Source organism: Entelurus aequoreus, linkage group LG12 (assembly GCF_033978785.1).
Source record: "Entelurus aequoreus isolate RoL-2023_Sb linkage group LG12, RoL_Eaeq_v1.1, whole genome shotgun sequence".
NCBI lineage: Eukaryota > Metazoa > Chordata > Actinopteri > Syngnathiformes > Syngnathidae > Entelurus > Entelurus aequoreus.
The window spans coordinates 42,475,065-42,495,118 of record NC_084742.1 but is presented as its reverse complement, the minus strand read 5'-3'; the positions used below and the strand labels follow the sequence as shown (position 1 = coordinate 42,495,118).

Here is a 20,054-nt window from a genome sequence, read left to right as displayed (position 1 = left end):
GAAAAGTGTTCTGTGGTCTGACGAGTCCACATTTCAAATGGTTTTTGGAAACTGTGGACGTTGTGTCCTCCGGACCAAAGAGGAAAAGAACCAACCGGATTGTTTTAGGCGCAAAGTTGAAAAGCCAGCATTCCAACTCATATGGAAACGGGGTTTGTAGTAAAAGCTTGATCCAAAACTTTCCGCGTGATTAAATCGCATTTGCCTTTTGACTGAACCTATAAAAAAAACATTTTGCGTTTTGTCATTTATTCAATTTTAATAATAATACAAACAACTCTTAATCATATTTTGGACATCCATTGCCAAAACAACAAGTTTCAATAAGAGTTGAAGTGCTTTAAGTGGCACCCAAAGGGGGTCCAAAAAAAAAAAACAGCAACAAAAAAAGCCAAATGAACAGTAGAGACACACACACACACACACACACACACACACACACACACACACACACACACACACACACACACACACACACACACACACACACACACACACACACACACACACACACACACACACACACACACACACACACACACACACACACACACACACACACACACACACACACACACACACACACACACACACACACACACACACACACACACACATACCCTCAGTGGTGCACGAACAACTCTTGAATATTTTTGAAGACAAAGTTCAACAGCACCAAACATTCCAAAGAAAAACCATTGCAACAGTAATAATACTAAGCTTAACATTCCTCATCAAGGCATCAGTCATCGGTCACGTGGCAGGAAGCCAACATGTTTACATGCGGGATTGGATGCTGCACATTCTCATCCACGTAGGGAAGGCGCCCTCAGCCCAGCAGAGGGCGCTGTACAAACCAAAGCCAAGCTATCAGACGTTGGAGGCCACAACGTGTTTAGGTAACCAAAACACGCATTTATATTGCTGCATTAAAATATGTGCAAATTATCACATGACCCACAAGTTGCGGGAATTTTTGGGGGCCTTTTAACCGACGAGAGCAAATTTAGGTGTGCGCTTTCGGCAAACCGAGTGCCGGCTCCAAGCTGGTGGTGGTCGGCGTGGGAGAGGGCGGTAGACCCTTGGGTCCAGGACTGAGCAGCCCACGGGAGGCTGTGTGGTCCCCGTTCAGGTTCTTGTAGGCGTTCCTCCTCGGTGGCGCCCTGAGACACACGGATGGGAAGCGAAGGCCTGCCAGGCAGCATCCGGGGCAGGAGATGACCTCCTCCTGGTCCAGAGACTGACCGCTGCCGGAGCCAAAAGCGGCGGTCTCGCCGGACGGCGAGTGGTAGCTGTTGTTGTTGGACAAGGTGCCGCTCCAACTCAGAGGTCCGTTCACCACCACTTTGCTGTTGTCCAAATGAGGCAGGGGGGGCCGGCGGGAGGAGATGGTTGACACCCAGCCGTTTGAGAAGGGGGTGGAGGAGTGGGACGGAGGGGAGGAGAGCTTGGAGTACGACGAGGAGGGGTCTTGCGTCTCCGGAGAGCTGGTGCAGTCCATAGGCTCCTCCTCATGCTTCTCTTTGTCCAATGACATCGGTTCAAGCGACGGCGGAATGCCGGAATCGTCCAGCAGGCAAGAAGCCCCGCCCCCTTCCAGTGCGTCCTTTTCACCCCTCAGCAGTCTCTGGTCTTCACAGTTCACGGCGCCACACAGCCACATCTCCTCGGGGAAGACCCGGCTAAAGGCGGCGCTAAGGTGGGAGGGGGGCATGCACGGCAGAGAGTGGCAGCGCCGGTGCCTCCGACACGGGTCGGCCTCGGGGGGGCCGCCACAGGGGTCGGGCGGCGGCGGCAGCGTGAAGGTGAGGGAGATGACCGACTTGCTGGGCGTGTCGTACAACTTGATCTTGCCGCCTTTCAGGTCCTCCCGCTGGGAGAAGGGGTTGATGCGGGCGGGGTGCGAGGGGCTGACGGACGGGGTCGCGTCCAGGCTGTGGAGCATGTCCGATTTGCTGCGGGAGAGGCGGGGGTCCGACGGCAGGCCGAGGGACCGCCTCCTTAGGGGGCCGGCTGCTAGGGAAATCTCTGGAAGGACGGAGAAAAAATATACAGGAAATGCTGTCATGATAGCAAGCACTTTTATTTTGCTAAACCGCAAATACGACCTCAGTAGGAAGCAGCCGATAATTAGACAGCTCGATACATTCTAATACGGATATGGAGGGCATGAGAAAGTGGAAAGGAACACCCTTTAACTGTATATGGTCATTTATTAACAAGAATGTTGTAGAACCAATATCGTAATAATTACATTGCACCACAGAACCAGTATCATTAATAATTACATTGCACCACAGAACCAGTATCATAATAATTACATTGCACCACAGAACCAGTATCATAATAATTACATTGCACCACAGAACCAGTATCATTAATAATTACTTTGCACCACAGAACCAGTATCATAATAATTACATTGCACCACAGAACCAGTATCGTAATAATTACATTGCACCACAGAACCAGTATCATTAATAATTACATTGCGCCACAGAACCAGTATCGTAATGATTACATTGCGCCACAGAACCAGTATCGTAATGATTACATTGCGCCACAGAACCAGTATCGTAATAATTACATTACACCACAGAATCAGTATCATAATGATTACATTGCACCACAGAACCAGTATTGTAATAATTACATTGCACCACAGAACCAGTATCATAATGATTACATTGCACCACAGAACCAGTATCATGATTACATTTCACCACATAACCAGTATCATAATGATTACATTGCAGCACAGAACCAGTATCATAATGATTACATTGCACCACAGAACCAGTATCATAATGATTACATTGCACCACAGAACCAGTATTGTAGTTATTGAACAGCAATATTTTAAAGCCCATTCAGATGTCGATGAAGCCACCTGTGATACCTCAACACTGCTACTACCTTATTGTAAAGTCACTACAAGCAATTACAATCGGGAGGTTGTCCACAGCCGCAGCCACAGCCACAGCCAGTGTATTTGGCTAACTAAACTCCAGCGGTTAGAGTAGAAACATGTTTCAGTGTCCACTGAGGACCACATACAGAACAATGCTGGACTGATTATGTACATTAAAGACCGCCCCAGTGTGATCCAACACTCAATATCAGAACAAACATCTCAGCTTTGTGTTAGCGATAACTAAGCAGAAGAGTGTGATATCATCCCATTAATAAAGAATTCATTCTAGTTTTACTATGTGCTAAAAAAAAAGCCAAAAAAATACAACCACAAGAGTTAGAGACCCTAAAAAAAAAGTCACCTGACACTGTGAGCTCCTCCCTCTGCCTCCTCTTCTCCAGATCCACCACGATGTGAGAGAAAGATGGACGCCACTTGGCGCTCAGCTGGCAGGAAACACAGCAAACATCAATCAATCAATCAATGTTTATTTATGACGCCCTAAATCACGAGTGTCTCAAAGGGCTGCACAAGCCACTCATTAATGTCTTGCAACTTGGAAGTCCATGAAATCCTTCTTACGTTACAGCAGAGGACAGCCAGGTCCAGGAAGTCTGTGGGACAGTCTCCCACCATCTGGGTGAAGGTGACCACATCCAGACCAAAGTCCTGCACACACAAACAGCGAGGGAGGTAAGGATCAGCTGCAGTACCACAAACTGACACAAGGGGCCTGCAAACGTCGCTTCCATCCATGTGTGACCGAACGGGCCCTTTTACCTCAATTATTCCTTTACCATTGTTCATAAATTGCATATCATTTCAAAGCACACCTTAAACATTACTTCAGATAGTAATAGATACTTTATTGATCCGGTGCATACAATGGATTGAAAAGTAGTCTAAAATAAAATGGAAAAACCCTCAATGTATTAACCCATACTTGGGTATCAATGTTATGCAATCATAAGTGTCAATGTTCAGGGTTTGGTTGGAATAAACATGCAAATATTTACTGTAATTCCAATACAGATATAGTAATATGCTCATAGTCCAATTAAAACAAGCAACATGTTCATACCAGTCAAAGATCCTGTAATTGACAGGTCTGCTGTTTCTAAAGCCCTACTGAAAATAACGCGAGTCGAAGATTCTGTATGGAAGACAAGAACACTGATGTGTTTAAGGACCGGCTGGAAAAAATGCATTGTTCTAAATCCGTGATCCAAAAAAGGGGTCACAGGTAGGGATGGATACCTTTCACATTTGAATCGCTACGGTACCAAATTGCCGGTACATGGGAATCAATACCAGCGCTTCATGGTACTTTAGTGTGAACGTTAATTGATAATTATTGATGAATTGTTTAATAACACAATGTCATTATGAGCTGATAACTGTGCTGTTTTGTTGTTCTATCTTCTTTTCTTATTCCATTTCGGAGTCTCATTTGCATGCAGTTGCAATTGCAAGACATTAGATGGCAGTAGTGTATTGGCTATGGTGTGTTGCCATGCAAGGAAGTTGAATGTGCCAGTCTTGTCTTTTGCTGAGACTGAAAGTGTTTATACTTGAAGTTTTGTATTTACAGTGGGTATGGAAAGTGTTCAGACCCCTTTAAATGTTTAACACTGTTTCATTGCGGCCATTTGCTAATATCAAAAAGTGAATTTTATTTTTGTTATTAATGTACACTTAGCACCCCATCTTGACAGAAAAAAAAAAATCGAATTTAGACATTTTTGCTAATGTATTAAATATAAGAAACCGTGGCATCAATTACAGCCTCAAGTCCTTTTAAATACGATGCAACAAGCTTGGGCAAGTTTCGCCCATTCCTCTTTGCAGCACCACTCAAGCTACATCAGGTTGGATGGGAAGCATTGGTTCACATTTGAGATGTCTCTGCATATTGCTGCATTCATATTTCCCTCTATCCCCACTTGTCCCCCAGTTCCTGCCACTGAAGAACATCCTCACAGCATGATGCTGCCACCACCTTGCTTCACTGTAGGGATGGTATTGGCCTGGTGTTTCCTCCAAACATGACGCCTGACATTCATGCCAAAGAATTATATCTTTGTCTCATCAGACCAGAGAATTTAGTTTCTCATAGTCTGAGAGTCTTTCAGGTGCATTTTGGTAAACCTATACTAAGAAATGGCTTCCGTCTGGCCACACTACCGTACAGGCCTGCTTGGTGGATTGCTGCAGAGATGGTTCTCCTCTCTCCACAGAGGAATGCTGTAGCTCTGACAGAGTAATCATCGGGTTCTTGGTCACCTCCCTGACTAGACTAAGATGGATGCAAAGGGTCGGCATACTTATGTAGAATTTTTAGTTTGTTTTAATACATTTGCAAAGATGTCTACATTTGTTTTTTTCTGTCAAGATGGGGTGCTGTGTGTTCATTAATGAGAAATACAAATAACTTGATTTTAGCAAATGATTAAAATTAAACAAGAAGTGAAAATTTAAAGGGACTTGAATATTTTCTGTACCCCCTGTATTACACACTCATTGTTGAAATCGCCATGTAAAATTGCCAATGCTAATCAGTAGCATGTATATGGAAAAGCCAATGTAATGTTTTGAAAAGTGCTTTAAAGTTAAGAGTACCACTGATAGTCACACACACACTAGGTGTGGTGAAATTACCCTCTGCATTTGACCCATCCCCTTGTTCCACTCCCTGGGAGGTGAGGGGAGCAGTGAGCAGCAGCGTTTGCCGCGCTCGGGAATCATTTTGGTGATTTAACCCCCAATTCCAACCCTTCATGCTGAGTGCCAAGCATGGAGGTAATGGGTCCCATTTTTAAAGTCTTTGGTATGACTCGGCTGGGGTTTGAACTCACGACCTACCGATCTCAGGGCGGACACTAACCACAAGGCCACTGAGCAGTACATCAGAGTGATTTCTTTTAGGCATACTTGCTTTGTAGGTATGGAAAATTGTAATATTAACTAGAAGCAGTTTGGCCGAGTCTGTTCTGAGTGCTGCTTTAGTACTTGTTTCCCTGCCGAGTGTTTAGTCTGCAACTGGATGCGATGTCAAGAGCAACAAAAGGTATTGAAATATGGCACTGTTTGATTTTACATGAGTCAATACCGAATTCGAACCATCCCTAGTGCAGCCTGTGCAAGAACATTTTTTAAATAAAATCATACGAAAATAATGTAATGACCCAATGTCTGTTACAGTGAGTGCACCTGACGCCCATTTGCCTACTACGCCGCCATGAGGTGCGTGCCATGTGACTGGGCAACTTTTTCAAGCTTGAGCGGGAGGGAAAGGACATGGAGTGCGTATTTAACGGGTCATTGGTGGCTCAGGAAATGGTGGGATGCCGGCAGGAGAAGGTGCCCTTAAAAGAAACCGCGTCTCATGTCTGCAGCTCAGTGTCGTGTGGGGGAATTCACACTCACGTTCTTCCCTCCAATGCTAGGAAAAACAAAGTTAGGTCGATCTCAAGCTTTAAACTAATGCTAGCGGGTAAGACTAGATGTTTTGGTCGTATATTGCAGAGTTCACTGAGACTTTTACTGCACCAAATAATGGCGGCTATGCTTGTAACTTACATTTTTGCCCGAGAGACAACTCTTATCGTAAAACACTGAAGATGGGGCACTCTTGAGCAATGAGGTGGTGTGATGGTAGAGGGCTGGGAGGCGTTTCATGGCCAATCTAAACTAATGGGCCAGTCAGGCTGGGAGACGGTAAACAGCAACCCCTGTTATTAAACCAAGTTAACCGGAAGAAAAATGTAATTCAGAGTTATCCATCCATCTTCTACCGCTTGTCTCATTCAGAGTCGCGGGGGGTGCTGGAGCCTATTTCAGCTGCATTTGGGCGGAAGGCGGTGTACACCCTGGACAAGTCGCCACCTCATCACAGGGCCAACACAGACAGTCAACATTCACACTCACATTCACTCATTAGGACCAATTTAATGTTGCCAATCAACCTATCGCCTGGTGCATGTCTTTGGGGGTGGGAGGAAGCCAGAGTACCCGGAGGGAACCCACGCAGTCACAGGGAGAACATGCAAACTCTGCACAGAAAGATCCCGAGCCCAGGACCTTCGTATTGTGAGGCCCACACACTAACCCCTGTGCCGCCCTTCTTCTGAGTTAGTCTTTTTAAAATGCACTTTGTTCATCTGAAGAGTGGAAATCAAGCAACTACTAGTTTGTTTTTTAAAGGCCTACTGAAATGAATTTTTTTTATTTAAACGGGGATAGCAGATCCATTCTATGTGTCATACTTGATCATTTTGCGATATTGCCATATTTTTGCTGAAAGGATTTAGTAGAGAACATCGACGATAAAGTTCGCAACTTTTGGTCGCTGATAAAAAAAAGCCTTGCCTGTACCGGAAGTAGCGTGACGTCACAGGTTGAAAGGCTCCTCACATTCCCCCATTGTTTACAATGCAGCGAGAGCGAGTCGGACCGAGAAAGTGACGATTACCCCATTAATTTGAGCCAGGATGAAAGATTCGTGGATGAGGAATGTGAGAGTGAAGGACTAGAGTGCAGTGCAGGACGCATCTTTTTTCGCTCTGACCGTAACTTAGGTACAAGCTGGCTCATTGGATTCCACACTTTCTCCTTTTTCTATTGTGGATCACGGATTTGTATTTTAAACCACCTCAGATACTATATCCTCTTGAAAATGAAAGTCGACATTCACAGTGACTTTTATCTACACGACAATACATCGGTGAAGCTCTTTAGCTACGGAGCTAACGTGATAGCATCGTGCTTAACTGCAAATAGAAACAAAATAAATAAACCCCTGACTGGAAAGATAGACAGAAAATCAACAATACTATTAAACCATGGACCTGTAACTACACGGTTAATGCTTTCCAGCCTGGCGAAGCTTAACAATGCTGTTTCTAACGACGCCATTGAAGCTAACTTAGCAACGGGACCTCACAGAGCTATGCTAAAAACTTTAGCTCTCCACCTACGCCAGCCCTCATCTGCTCATCAACACCCATGCTCACCTGCGTTCCAGCGATCGACGATGCGACGAAGGATTTCACCCGATCACAGATGCGGTCGGCGGCCCGGAGACGGAGGAAGTCAAGGTGAGGTCGGCGGTTAGCGCGTATGCTATCCATCTCAAAGTCCTCCTGGTTGTGTTACTGTAGTCCGCCGCTAATACACCGATCCCACCTACAACTTTCTTCTTTGCAGTCTTCATTGTTCATTAAACAAATTGCAAAAGATTCACCAACACAGATGTCCAGAATACTGTGGAATTTTGAGATGAAAACAGAGCTTTTTGTATTGGATTCAATGGCGTCCGAATACTTCCGTTTCAACTATTGACGTCACGCGCATACGTCATCATACATAGACGTTTTCAACCGGAAGTTTAGCGGGAAATTTAAAATTGCACTTTATAAATTAACCAGGCCGTATTGGCAAGTGTTGCAATGTTAAGATTTCATCATTGATATATAAACTATCAGACTGCGTGGTCAGTAGTAGTGGGTTTCAGTAGGCCTTCAAGAGGTTTAATAATAATAATAATAATAATACCTGGGATTTATATAGCGCTTTTCTAAGTACCCAAAGTCGCCTTACATGTTTTTCTGAACCCATCAATCATTCACACCTGGTGGTGGTAAGCTACTTTCGTAGCCACAGCTGCCCTGGGGTAGACTGACGGAAGCGTGGCTGCAATTTGCGCCTACAGCCCCTCCGAGCACCATCTATCATTCATCATTCATTTCACTGGTGTGAGTGGCACCGGGGGAAAAGGGTGAAGTGTCCTGCCCAAGGACACAACGGCAGCGATTTTTAGATGGTAAGAGGCGGGGAGCGAACCTGCAACCCTCAGGTTACTGGCACGGTTGCTGTACCCACTACGCCACGCCTCTCATCAAGGTCCAAGTCCTCAGATAAAAAGCATTAGAGACACTTTCTTCAAATCTTTTTTTAACTTAATGTTCATTACATTTGTTTATTTTACACTACCTTAAAATCTGCAGTTGTGTCTTGTCATTAAATAATAAAAATAAATTGTATTTGTATTGCACTTAACATTTGAATAACAAATATGAAATATAAAAAGGTATTTTGTTCTATTCTCCGTGTACAAATAAGGTGATGCCACAGTTAATCTAGTTGGGAAGCACTAAAGTGCTCTGCTGATTTTAGGCACCTACTGCAAAAATGGTGATGTCATTCAAGGCCCCAACACAAAGGCTGAAAGTAAATGACGCTATGATATTAAGCATTACAAATCATTAGGGTACCTCAGTGCGTGGCAGGACGTCAGGGTCAGCCTGTATCCTTGCAATTATTTCACACAAGATGATGCCGTATGCGAACACATCCACCTGCACACAGTAAGAAAGAAATGATAGAAAACTCCAGAATGGCTTACAAAAAAGTAAACAGCTATTTTCACACTACAGGCAATTCAGATTTATTTGCCCTTAAGTGACCTGTATTCAATTTTTTATCAAACACAAGCCTCTGAGTTCTTATGTGGCTATAAATCAGATATGTATCCTATGGCAGTGGTTCTTAACCTTTTTTCAGTGATGCACCCCCTGTGAAATTTTTTTTAATTCAAGTACCCCCTAATCAGAGCAAAGCATTTTTGGTCTTGAACTATTGGAAAAAAGATATAAAAATAACTACAAACTTGTTAAAAATAAACAAGTGATTCAATTATAAATAAAGATTTCTACACATAGAAGTAATCATCAACTTAAAGTGCCCTCTTTGGGGATTGTAATAGAGATCCATCTGGATTCATGAACTTAATTCTAAACATTTCTTCAGAAAAAGATAAATCTTTAACATCAATATTTATGGAACATGTCCACAAAAAAAATCTAGCTGTCAACACTGAATATTGCATTTCTTTTCACAGTTTTTTTTCTACAGACATTTTAGTGAGGGTCAAACCATCATGGCATGGGGGAAACGCTGGGTTTATGGTAATGAACTACTTGATTTGATGTTCAGTTTATGAACTTACATACATATTTTGTTGAAGTATTATTCAATAAATATATTTATAAAGGATTTTTGAATTGTTGCTATTTTTAGAATGTTTAAAAAAAATCTCACGTACCCCTTGGCATACCTTCAAGTACCCCCAGGGGTACGCGTACCCCCATTTGAGAACCACTGTCCTATGGGACTGCAATGTGAACGATTATCCAACCTATAAGTCATCCAAAAGGTAACAAACTTCCAAATTATTCGCCAGAATAGACAAAGTGAAAATAAATGGTGGACTAAGGAGCAGGAAAGTGTCAGTGGCAAAACGATGAGTTCTTAGACGTGATAAAGTATATAGGAGTTACATCAACGTGCCATCGCTCTACCTTTTTGCGCACAAGCATATTCTCGCCTCTTGGGAATTGGTGAAAAACAAATATTAACTGAAGTTGCACAAACTCCTTGAAATTGCCATAAATAGGATGCATATTTATTCCAGAGTGAGGAAAATGTGGTTGCAGTGAAGATTCAAAAAGTCCACAAAAAAGTATTGAAAGTAGTACAAGTCATGAAAGTGCCACTGCTCGTTGTGCAAGTGGGTTCAAACTGAAAAGGTAAACCACATGTAAACAATGAATGAACATAAAGGAGGACAAACGAGCACAGAGCTGCTACAAACTGCTGCCACTTCAACTGCGCCATTTTTCCTTACAGCAACAAAAGTAAAACAATGAAAAACTAAAAACGTGGAATAAATAGTGTGCACATATGATTGCACCATGCATAGATGAACGCGCCAGGACTTACACCAACACGAGCGGGCGCCATGATGTGGGCACATGTATTTCAGTTGACAGACACTTTAGACAAGGGGTCGGGAACCTTTTTGGCGGAGAGAGCCATGAAAGCCAAAAATGTTAAAATGTATTTCCGTGAGAGCCATATAATGTTTTTTAACATTGAATACAACTAAATGCTTGCATTTTTAAGTAAGATCAACATTTTTAGAGTATAATAAGTCTCTGTTTAATAACATTGTTATTCTAAAGCTAACCAATAATAAATAAAATACTTCTTACCATTAATGCAACTTCTTCAATAGGTGCGGTAGAAAACGGATGGATGGATTAAAAGGCATGAGAATGTTTTATATTTTGAATGTTATTTTTAACACTGATTACCAGTGCAAGTATTCATTACTTATCGTGTTAAGCAATGTCAGCTAAGATTTATCTGAGAGCCAGATGCAGTCATCAAAAGAGCCACTTCTGGCTCTAGAGTCATAGGTTCCCTACCCCTGCTTTAGACATACATAGAAGTCACACATTCCTTTGGTATTGTGAACACCTACTTTAAAAAAATTAGATTTTACAAGACATTCAAATTTGGCATCATACCATTTAGTGTGAATGTAGCCAATGAGTGTATTTGTTGCATAACTAGACTACTCATTTGGCTTTAACATAATGATAGATATCACATGTATATTGTTTCACTTACTGAATGTGCCTCCATCACACCCACTATGGACCTTGACCAACCCTCCAACAATCACACAGTGAGTCAAACCAGAAGAATGTAAGCACCTTCTCATTGTACACTTCGCCGCGCAGCACTTCCGGAGCCATCCAGTAGGGGGACCCCACCACAGCCAGAGGCTCCTGGTTTACATCATCACTGTAGAGAAATAGACAAAAGATGGTGAAAGATGACTAATAAACAAGTACATTCCGAAACAATTCCGCACATATTTTAATCTTTTTCATTCGAATAAACCTCGTCTTTTTAGTCATGAGGAAGATTGATTAAATGTTATTTAACAGCCTTGCTATAATGAGTGAAAAGTGTTATGTGGTGAGAAATTGTGCAACTTAATTGAATAAATACAAAAAAAGGAACTAGAAAGTGTGTGTGAGGACAAGCACATGCACACACACGTGCACGCACGCACACACACAAACAGCTGGCAGACACTTCCTCTCTGTGCTATTTCTATCAGTTAATGCAGGCTATGATACTGCAGAAAAGTGATGGCAGCGAAGCCACGGTTTCCAGTGTCAACACCATTTGGAGAAGTGGGGACAGGAAAGGAAGAGGAAGAACACTTGGAATTTAAAAACCAAGTCAATGATGAGTGACTTACTGGGCTCGGGCGAGAAGCACCAAGCAGTCGAAAGAGTCAGACTGGAATAGTTTGACCTTATTTGGAGGACTTTTCCCCAAACCCCCCCCCCCCCCCCCCCCCACCTACCGTCCTCCCCCGCCATGCCACAAACACAAATGCTGTGGTTGTGTCACTCCAACACAAACATGCGAGGCAGGTTGTCAACAATCTGCAGATAGCACTCGCCTAGAAGACACAAGGGTGTTTGACTGGAAAATATATTACGGAAGTAAAACGCTTTATTAAAGTTGCGGTATGGACATAAAAGTAGTTTTATGGACTTGGCACAATTAGCTTGGGCACAAGCACAAACTAGGCCACCCGGGGTCACCAAGGCAGTGACAAAAAGTCATTTTTCTTAAAAAAAAAAGTTGCGCTTTTACGCAAAAGTGACTTTGTATTGACATTCTAACAGTTATGGTGTCCCTAGAACCTGCTTATGAGCACCAAATATAAGAAACATCTACCAACTCCCTCACTTGTTTGCTGCACTTTTGAGAGAAGTGGTTGCAAAAGAGTAGGCCTCTCTGCACATCTTAAAATAAAGCTTTGCCAGCTATCAGTCATATACAGACGTTGGAGCTCTATGTTTGATCGTTTTGGATTTGCGAATAGGCTAAACGAGCATAAAGTTGCTGTTAAAATGCAAGTGTAATGTTAGCATTGCATTTCACATACATTCAGTGCTTCATTTCCACATTTTGTTACTTTACAGCCTCATTCCAGAATTAAAAAAAAAAAATTCTCCTTAAAATTCCACACACAATACCCCACAATGACAAGGTTTAAAAAAAAATCTGAAAAATTGGCAAATTTGTTCAAACTTAAAGACAAAAACTAAATACATATGTATTCAGACCCGTTGCTCAATACTTTTGGCAGCAATTACAGCTTCAAGTATTTTTGAATACGATGCCACAAGCTTGGCACACCTATCTTTGGGCAGTTTCACCCATTTCTCTTTGTGGCACCTCTCAAGCTTTATCAGGTTGTATGAGAAGCGTCAGTTTTCATCTAGGATGTCTCTGTACATTGCTGCATTCATCTTAGTCTAGTCAGGGAGGTGACCAGGAACCCAATGGTCATTCTGTCAGAGCTACAGCATTCAGTGTTTCCCACACATTCATTTATTTGTGCCGGCCTGCCACAAAAGAATTAAGGCCGCCACAAATAGATTATTCTGCTTCTTTTTTTTTTTTGTCCAGCTTCTCAGGAAAATCATATAGTTGATGTAGATGCCCATATCGGCTGTTCAGATTTACTTTACAAAAGAGAAGTGTAGGATAAAGGTTTTTGGAGCTCTTTGTTCAGTGGATCAGATGTTTGATGAAGCTTTGTGTCTATCTACCACCACTACTGTTTTCTGTTTATTTGTTACTGACTGTGGCAGGACACCTCTGCCTCTGTTTCACTTTATGTTGCTGGTAAATACTATGGTTGTAGTAGTAGGCTAAAGTTAAATTATTTAGTATGCACTAATTAAAGGGGCAGAGCTTTAAGAGACATTTTAGCTTTTATATTTTTATAAGATATATTTTTTGTAAGAACCACAATTAATAAATATATTTCAGTGAATAACATTGTTCAAATCTGTATATAAATATGTACATAAAGTGTTGTAATTACATTGTAAAATGCACGGATGGATGGACGTTTAAAACAAAACTGTTATTATTAATTAGTAAGTATACATTTTTTTAGCCTTTTTAGAGAAAATCATATTGTAGTAAATTATGCAAATGACTCGATGATGTCATGGGGACCACACCCATAGCCACGCCCCCACAGGTATCTTGGCAGTTTATGGGAAACACTGGCATTCCTCTGTGGAGAGAGGAGAACCTTCCAGAAATACAACCATCTGCATCAATCCACCAATTAGGCCTGTATGGTAAAGTGGCCAGACGGAAGCCATTTCTTAGTAAAAGCTTGCCAAAATGCACCTGAAATCTCAGAGCATGCGAAACAAAATTATCAGGTCTGATGAGACAAAGATTGAAGTCTTTGGCGTGAATGCCAGGCGTCATGTTTTAAGGAACCCAGGCACCGCTCATCACCAGGCCAATACCATCCCTACAGTGAAGCTTGGTGGTGGCAGCATCATGCTGTGGGGATGTTCTTTAGCGGCAGGAACTGGGAGACAAGTCAGGATAGAGAGAACAATGAATGCAGCAAAATACAGAGACATCCTGGATGAAAACCAACACTTCTCATCCAACCTGATGGAGCTTGAGAGGTGCTGCAAAGAGGAATGGGCGAAACTGCCCAAAGATAAGTGTGCCAAGCTTATGAAATTGTATTAAAGACTTGAGGCTGTAACTGCTACCAAAGGTGCATCAACACTAAATGCAGCCTTATTCAATGCAAGCTAATTGGGGTGTCAAAAGAAAAAAAGATTTTCAAATTAACTGGGATTCTTAAATGATTCATAAAAATGTATTAAAAAGAAAAATACTTCTACTACTACTACTTCTCTTGATGCCATATGTGTATTTCACTTTATCAAATGTTTGGGTAGAATTTTATAAAACAAAACCAGTTTTCTTTTAAGTAAAATATAAATTTATCAGAGCTATGATCTATTTTATGGAGGAATATATCAGAATCAATAATGATTGAACTGGCACCCAATGTTATTAAAAAGTATTGATTTTTAATCAAAAATCCTTTTGAATCGAGAATTGATTCCAATTTGAATAGTTACCCCGAAGAATCGAATCATGTGGTGGCCAAAGATTCACTGCCCTCCAAGCTAATACATCGTACTTCTTATACCAAGGTTTGGCTGGCTAAGATGTATGACGGAACATCGGCATTATGTTACAGCTGTCAACAGTCTCCAGCTAACTTAATACATATGTTTTGGCTTTGTCCATCCCTGTGCAGTTATTGGACTGAAATTTTTTAATACTTTGTCTTTGCTAATTGGCGAAAAGCTTGAATCCTCCAAGCAGATTATTTGGGGTGGCCCCTCGGTCATCTTCTGAGCACATCCATAAAGAACTACTTTGTTTGCTAAAAGACTCATTGTGCTAAATTATAAGGCTGCAGCGCCTCCCTGCCACACCTGACACAGAACGGTTCTGTGAAGTTTCAGGAAGTATGGGGTGGTTTCCTAAAATATGCAAGAGACTTTTCTCTAATTTAACGCTGATGGAGTAGGAATTGAAAGTAGATAATTAATAAGCCTTTTGTCTGCTTTTGTGTATTGCTGCACTGTGTTGGGGACACTCAGGAGTGCAATTGTCTATGGTTACATGTCAATATTTGACTGTACTTATTTGACTGATGCATGTTTGTTTTATCTATCATCTATTATGTTGGACAAGTGCACAGTTACAGTGTTTATGTCAAAAGTGTACGATAGTGCTTCGTAGTGGGGCGACGCAAACACGGACATTAGCAATAAAGCTAGACACATAAAACTGCGTGTTCCCCGTACGACGTACTAAAAATACTTTTAACAGTTTACATTCCAGGGTCCTGACCCACTATTTGAGAAACACTGGCTTAGTCTATATTTTCAATTACTTACATATCATTCATGTATTTTAATATGATTATTCATATTTATTGATGTAGTTTTTTGATTTTGTATTCAATACATCCATTTATGATTGCCATTTACTTATCCATGAAAACTGTTTTAGTAAGCCATCTATCAATTGTTACTCAATTTTATTTCTTTCCTGATTAGAAAAAAAACAGGAAGTGAAGAAACATCAGTAAATCGCTGACACATGGAGAAAAGGGGTAGAATCAAATCAGCTTTGCTCTTCCTACTCTTTTTCCAGAATGTTGAGTTTAATTTGGAACATGCATACAACATGATACATCACAATTTCCAGTTCTTCTATTCAACATGTTTGAAAAGGAGTAGGAAGAAGCAGAGTTTATTTAATCCTACCCTTTTCCTTTACATAACAGTTGCCAACACTTTTGTTCACTTCCTGCTCTCAATTTATTCACAAAAACTCCATAAGTAATAGCATTAAAAATAAATAGATAATAATTAGTGAAGTTATATTTCATAAGGTGAGATAAGATCCATCCATCCATCCATCCCTTTTCTACCGCTTAAGATAATCTAGAAAATGAATGGATGGATGGAATAAATTCAGAATGTTTATCATGGTTCTTCATCTTTGTAAACACTTCAGTTTGAAGAGTTTCTTGAATTGGATCATATTAGTACATTGATTTCTTTGCTTAATCTATTCCATAATTTAATTCCACATACCGATATGTTAAAGGTCTTAAGTGTTGTACGTGCATACAAATGTTTTAAAACTACATTTTTCTCTAAGGTTATATTTTTACATGTTGATCCTGGAGGTACCCAAATGAAAGCGCAAGCTCAGAGGGGACAGAGCCTTCTCTGTTGCGGGTCCCAAACTCTGGAACGATCTCCCTCTCCATGTGAGACAGGCCCTTTCTTTGGCTATTTTTAAGAACCTTCTTAAAACCCATTTTTATTCACTGGCTTTTAACCCAGCATGAGACTTTAAACTGTTTTTAACTTTTTTAACGGTTTTCAACTTCTTAACTGCTTTTTATCTAACAAATTGTTCTTAGGGTAATTTGAATTTACTTTTTCAATGTGTATTTTACTTCTGTTTTAAATGTTATTTTTTAGTCTGTCCTTTGCCTGTATTTCTTTGTGGTGTACAGCCCTTTGTTCTTCAACTGTGGTTGTTTTCAAAGGGCTTTATAAATAAAGTTGGTATGGTTGAATTGTAGAGGGTTAACCATGTGATGTAACTTGCTGTTTGACACAAATAAAGCACAAGCAACACACTATTGTTGGATCTTTGATGAAAGTACTGTAATATGGAACCTTTAAAACTTAAAAGGGGCTGTTCGCAACTTTTTCAAATAAAAAATCAGAACAAGAACACCACCAGCTATCTTATATTTGCATTAGTGATTTGGGAGAGCAGATTTATTAAATAAATGTCTATATTTCTCACAATTGGAAGTAAAACTTCTGCATAGACCGAATAAAATGTTGCCAGTGTCTTTCCTCGGGCATGTCCTGATGTTTGGATGAGGTAGAGGGTGGGCCACAATGATCGAACGAGAGCATCTACCTAAGCGTGACATAGCAGCTTTAACTGCTCTTCCACAGTTTATTCATCTCAGTAAAGAAGTATTTTAACCAAGTTCCTTGTCAGCCTTGCAGCGTGGCACTGTGCTTCTGCAGGACCATTTATAGTCGCAATAAAATATGCCACATAAATGCCAGTGGGCAAGAAAACCTGGCAACGAGTCAAAAATACAGAACAGGGGCAGTTTAAATATTGACACTTCTCAGTTTCAACAATAGTTTCACAAAAAGGGTGCGACAGGAGCGGACAACAAGCAGGTGAGATATGGCAGGAAGTTTCGATAAGAGGGGAGTGACGGAATGTGCTTTCATGACTTATCGTTGCGCATGGACTGACGCTGACAGGGCCACACCACCCACACACACACACACACACACACACCTGTAATCCGGGATTTTCTCCGCCAAGCCAAAGTCTCCCACCACGGCTGAGCAGACTCCGCCTTCCCAGCGCACCAGGCAGTTCTGCACAGAGGGTCAGAGTTCGTCACACATAATCACTTTTACTGCCGCTGTTAAAGGTTTGTCACTGCACACGGCATTTTCATTTTGACATGCTTGACAAGGTTGCTATAGAGCCTCTATTTTTGACCCACCTCCTTAAAATGTCTGCTTTACAGCTACTCGCTTTGCTCTAGAGCTCCCCTAGGGGTGTAAAGTGCAGCTACTGTTGTCATCAAACAAAATAATGAGCCCTTTCAACTTGAAATAAACATTGTGTAACCATTTTAGAACTAGAAGCACAAGAGGAGCATCATGGGAAATTCCTCAGTGGCTAAGCAGCATTACCAACAAGAGGGATTCAGGACAAGCTGGATTTATTACAAGCAGGTTTCTGTTAGTGGTATGACTGACACCATTTACAGTAAATCCTATATCACACAGTGGTCTCCGCTTAGCGTGCACTAATATGTGCCTAACACGCATGTATGGACACCGCGAGTACCCCCTCTGCACAAATGCACGCGCTGCTCACCTTGGACGTGAGGTCCCTGTGGAAGATGCCCTTGGTGTGCAGGTAGCGCAGGCCGCGGGCGATGTCCAGCGCCAGGCCAATACGCACATTCCATGACAGGAAAATGTCGCTGTGCAACAGCTGCTCCAAGTTACCACCGTTGATGTACTAAATCATCAAAACACATTCCATTAAAAATACAAATACTCATGTTGTTCAAATAAAAATATCTTGTCAAAGGACAGTAATTTTGAAAGTAAATTAAGATATTCTTAAGAGTAGTCCGTATAGATTTACTATCCAGTGAGAAAGAATTCAACACGGCCAATATTGACTCAAAAACTGACAACCCAAGAGCAGCAAGATATGTGTGTCTTGCTTGTCAAGCATGGTGGTTTTAGTGTTGTGGTCAAGGGTTGCGCCATTGAGAGAAAACGTGTATTCTCACATATATTGTGACAGTGTGAAGCAGAAACTGCTTCTCCAACATAAGTAGACCAAGTACACTTCCAAGGGCTTGAGTTACTAAAGTTTTGCATGTACTAAAACACATGCAAACGTGATTGCACGTTTAGTCGATCAGCTTTGCTCGCGCTAAGTGGATTGCGTCTCTTAAGTAAGCAGAATAAGGCTAGCAATCCATTTTGCGTATGTGTCTTAATATGCAAAATATATGCTGATCATCAAAACAGCCAGAACAATATTTAGCACACGCAACGTCATTTATCAACACTCATCACGTTTTTGCGAACACTATTTTGAGTTTTATTTAGCTGACAGTTCCACAAACAGCTACAGGATCAGTGGTGAGGCACAGATGAGAACCCTCTGTCCTAAGTGTGTGTGTGTCAACATTTTGGGCAGTCAGAAATAATTATACATAGTCTATTCAGCAATATAATTTTATAGATGCCAGAAGACTAAATGGCTGATTAAAACAAATTCAATTGATGCGTTTTGGTTCGTTCTGGTGTCCTTTAGTGTTGTTTTTTTTCCACAGAATATATATTATCAAAACAATTCTAATATAATTTGCGTCTTGAGAAGTAATAGCAGCCTCTCTAAAATGAGCAAACCTTCAGCTGTTAAGAAAATCTTTTTTCTTTTTTTAAAGTTGATTGTAGGTGCACTTCATTACTACTTTTAAAGGCCTACTGACATTTTTTTTTTTAAATTTAAACGGGGATAGCAGATCCATTCTATGTGTCATACTTGATCATTTCGCGATATTGCCATATTTTTGCTGATAGGATTTACTATAGAACGACGACGATAAAGGTTGCAACTTTTGGTCTCTGATAAAAAAAAGCCTTGCCCCTACCGGAAGTAGCGTGACGTCACCGGAGGAAGGGCTGCTCACATTTTCCTATTGTTTTCAATGCAGCGAGAGAGATTCGGACCGAGAAAGCGACGATTACCCCATTAATTTGAGCGAGGATGAAAGTTTCGTGGATGAGGAACGTGAGAGTGAAGGACTAGCGTGCAGTGCAGGACGTATCTTTTTTCGCTCTGACCGTAACTTAGGTACAAGGGTTCATTGGATTCCACACTCTCTCCTTTTTCTATTGTGGATCACGGATTTGTATTTTAAACCACCTCGGATACTATATCCTCTTGAAAATGAGAGTCGAGAACGCGAAATGGACATTCACAGTGACTTTTATCTCCACGACAATACATCGGTGAAGCACTTTAGCTACTGAGCTAACGTGATAGCATCGGGCTTAACTGCATATAGAAACAAAACAAACACGCCCCTGACTGGAAGGATAGAAAGAAGATCAACAATACTAACAAACTCTGGACATGTAACTACACGGTTAATGCTTTCCAGCTTGGCGAAGCTTAGCAATGCTGTTGCTAACGACGCCATTGAAGCTAACTTAGCTACGGAACCTCGACAGAGCTATGCTAAAAACATTAGCTCTGCACCTACGCCAGC

General features: G+C 41.4%; 1 protein-coding gene across 1 annotated transcript in view; it reads right to left on the bottom strand.

Annotated features, from left to right (window-relative positions):
• tesk1b (testis associated actin remodelling kinase 1b) overlaps positions 1 to 20,054 on the bottom strand; it is a 31,846-nt gene continuing 11,792 nt past the window's right edge. The window contains exons 6-12 of the mRNA XM_062066013.1: positions 18,134 to 18,280; positions 17,540 to 17,622; positions 11,473 to 11,563; positions 9,187 to 9,270; positions 3,497 to 3,583; positions 3,276 to 3,360; positions 1 to 2,028 (exon numbers count right to left, since the gene is read on the bottom strand). Of these exons, the coding sequence (XP_061921997.1) occupies positions 1,007 to 2,028; positions 3,276 to 3,360; positions 3,497 to 3,583; positions 9,187 to 9,270; positions 11,473 to 11,563; positions 17,540 to 17,622; positions 18,134 to 18,280 (1,599 nt within the window). The 3' untranslated portion in view covers positions 1 to 1,006. The remainder of the gene's footprint in view (positions 2,029 to 3,275; positions 3,361 to 3,496; positions 3,584 to 9,186; positions 9,271 to 11,472; positions 11,564 to 17,539; positions 17,623 to 18,133; positions 18,281 to 20,054) is intronic.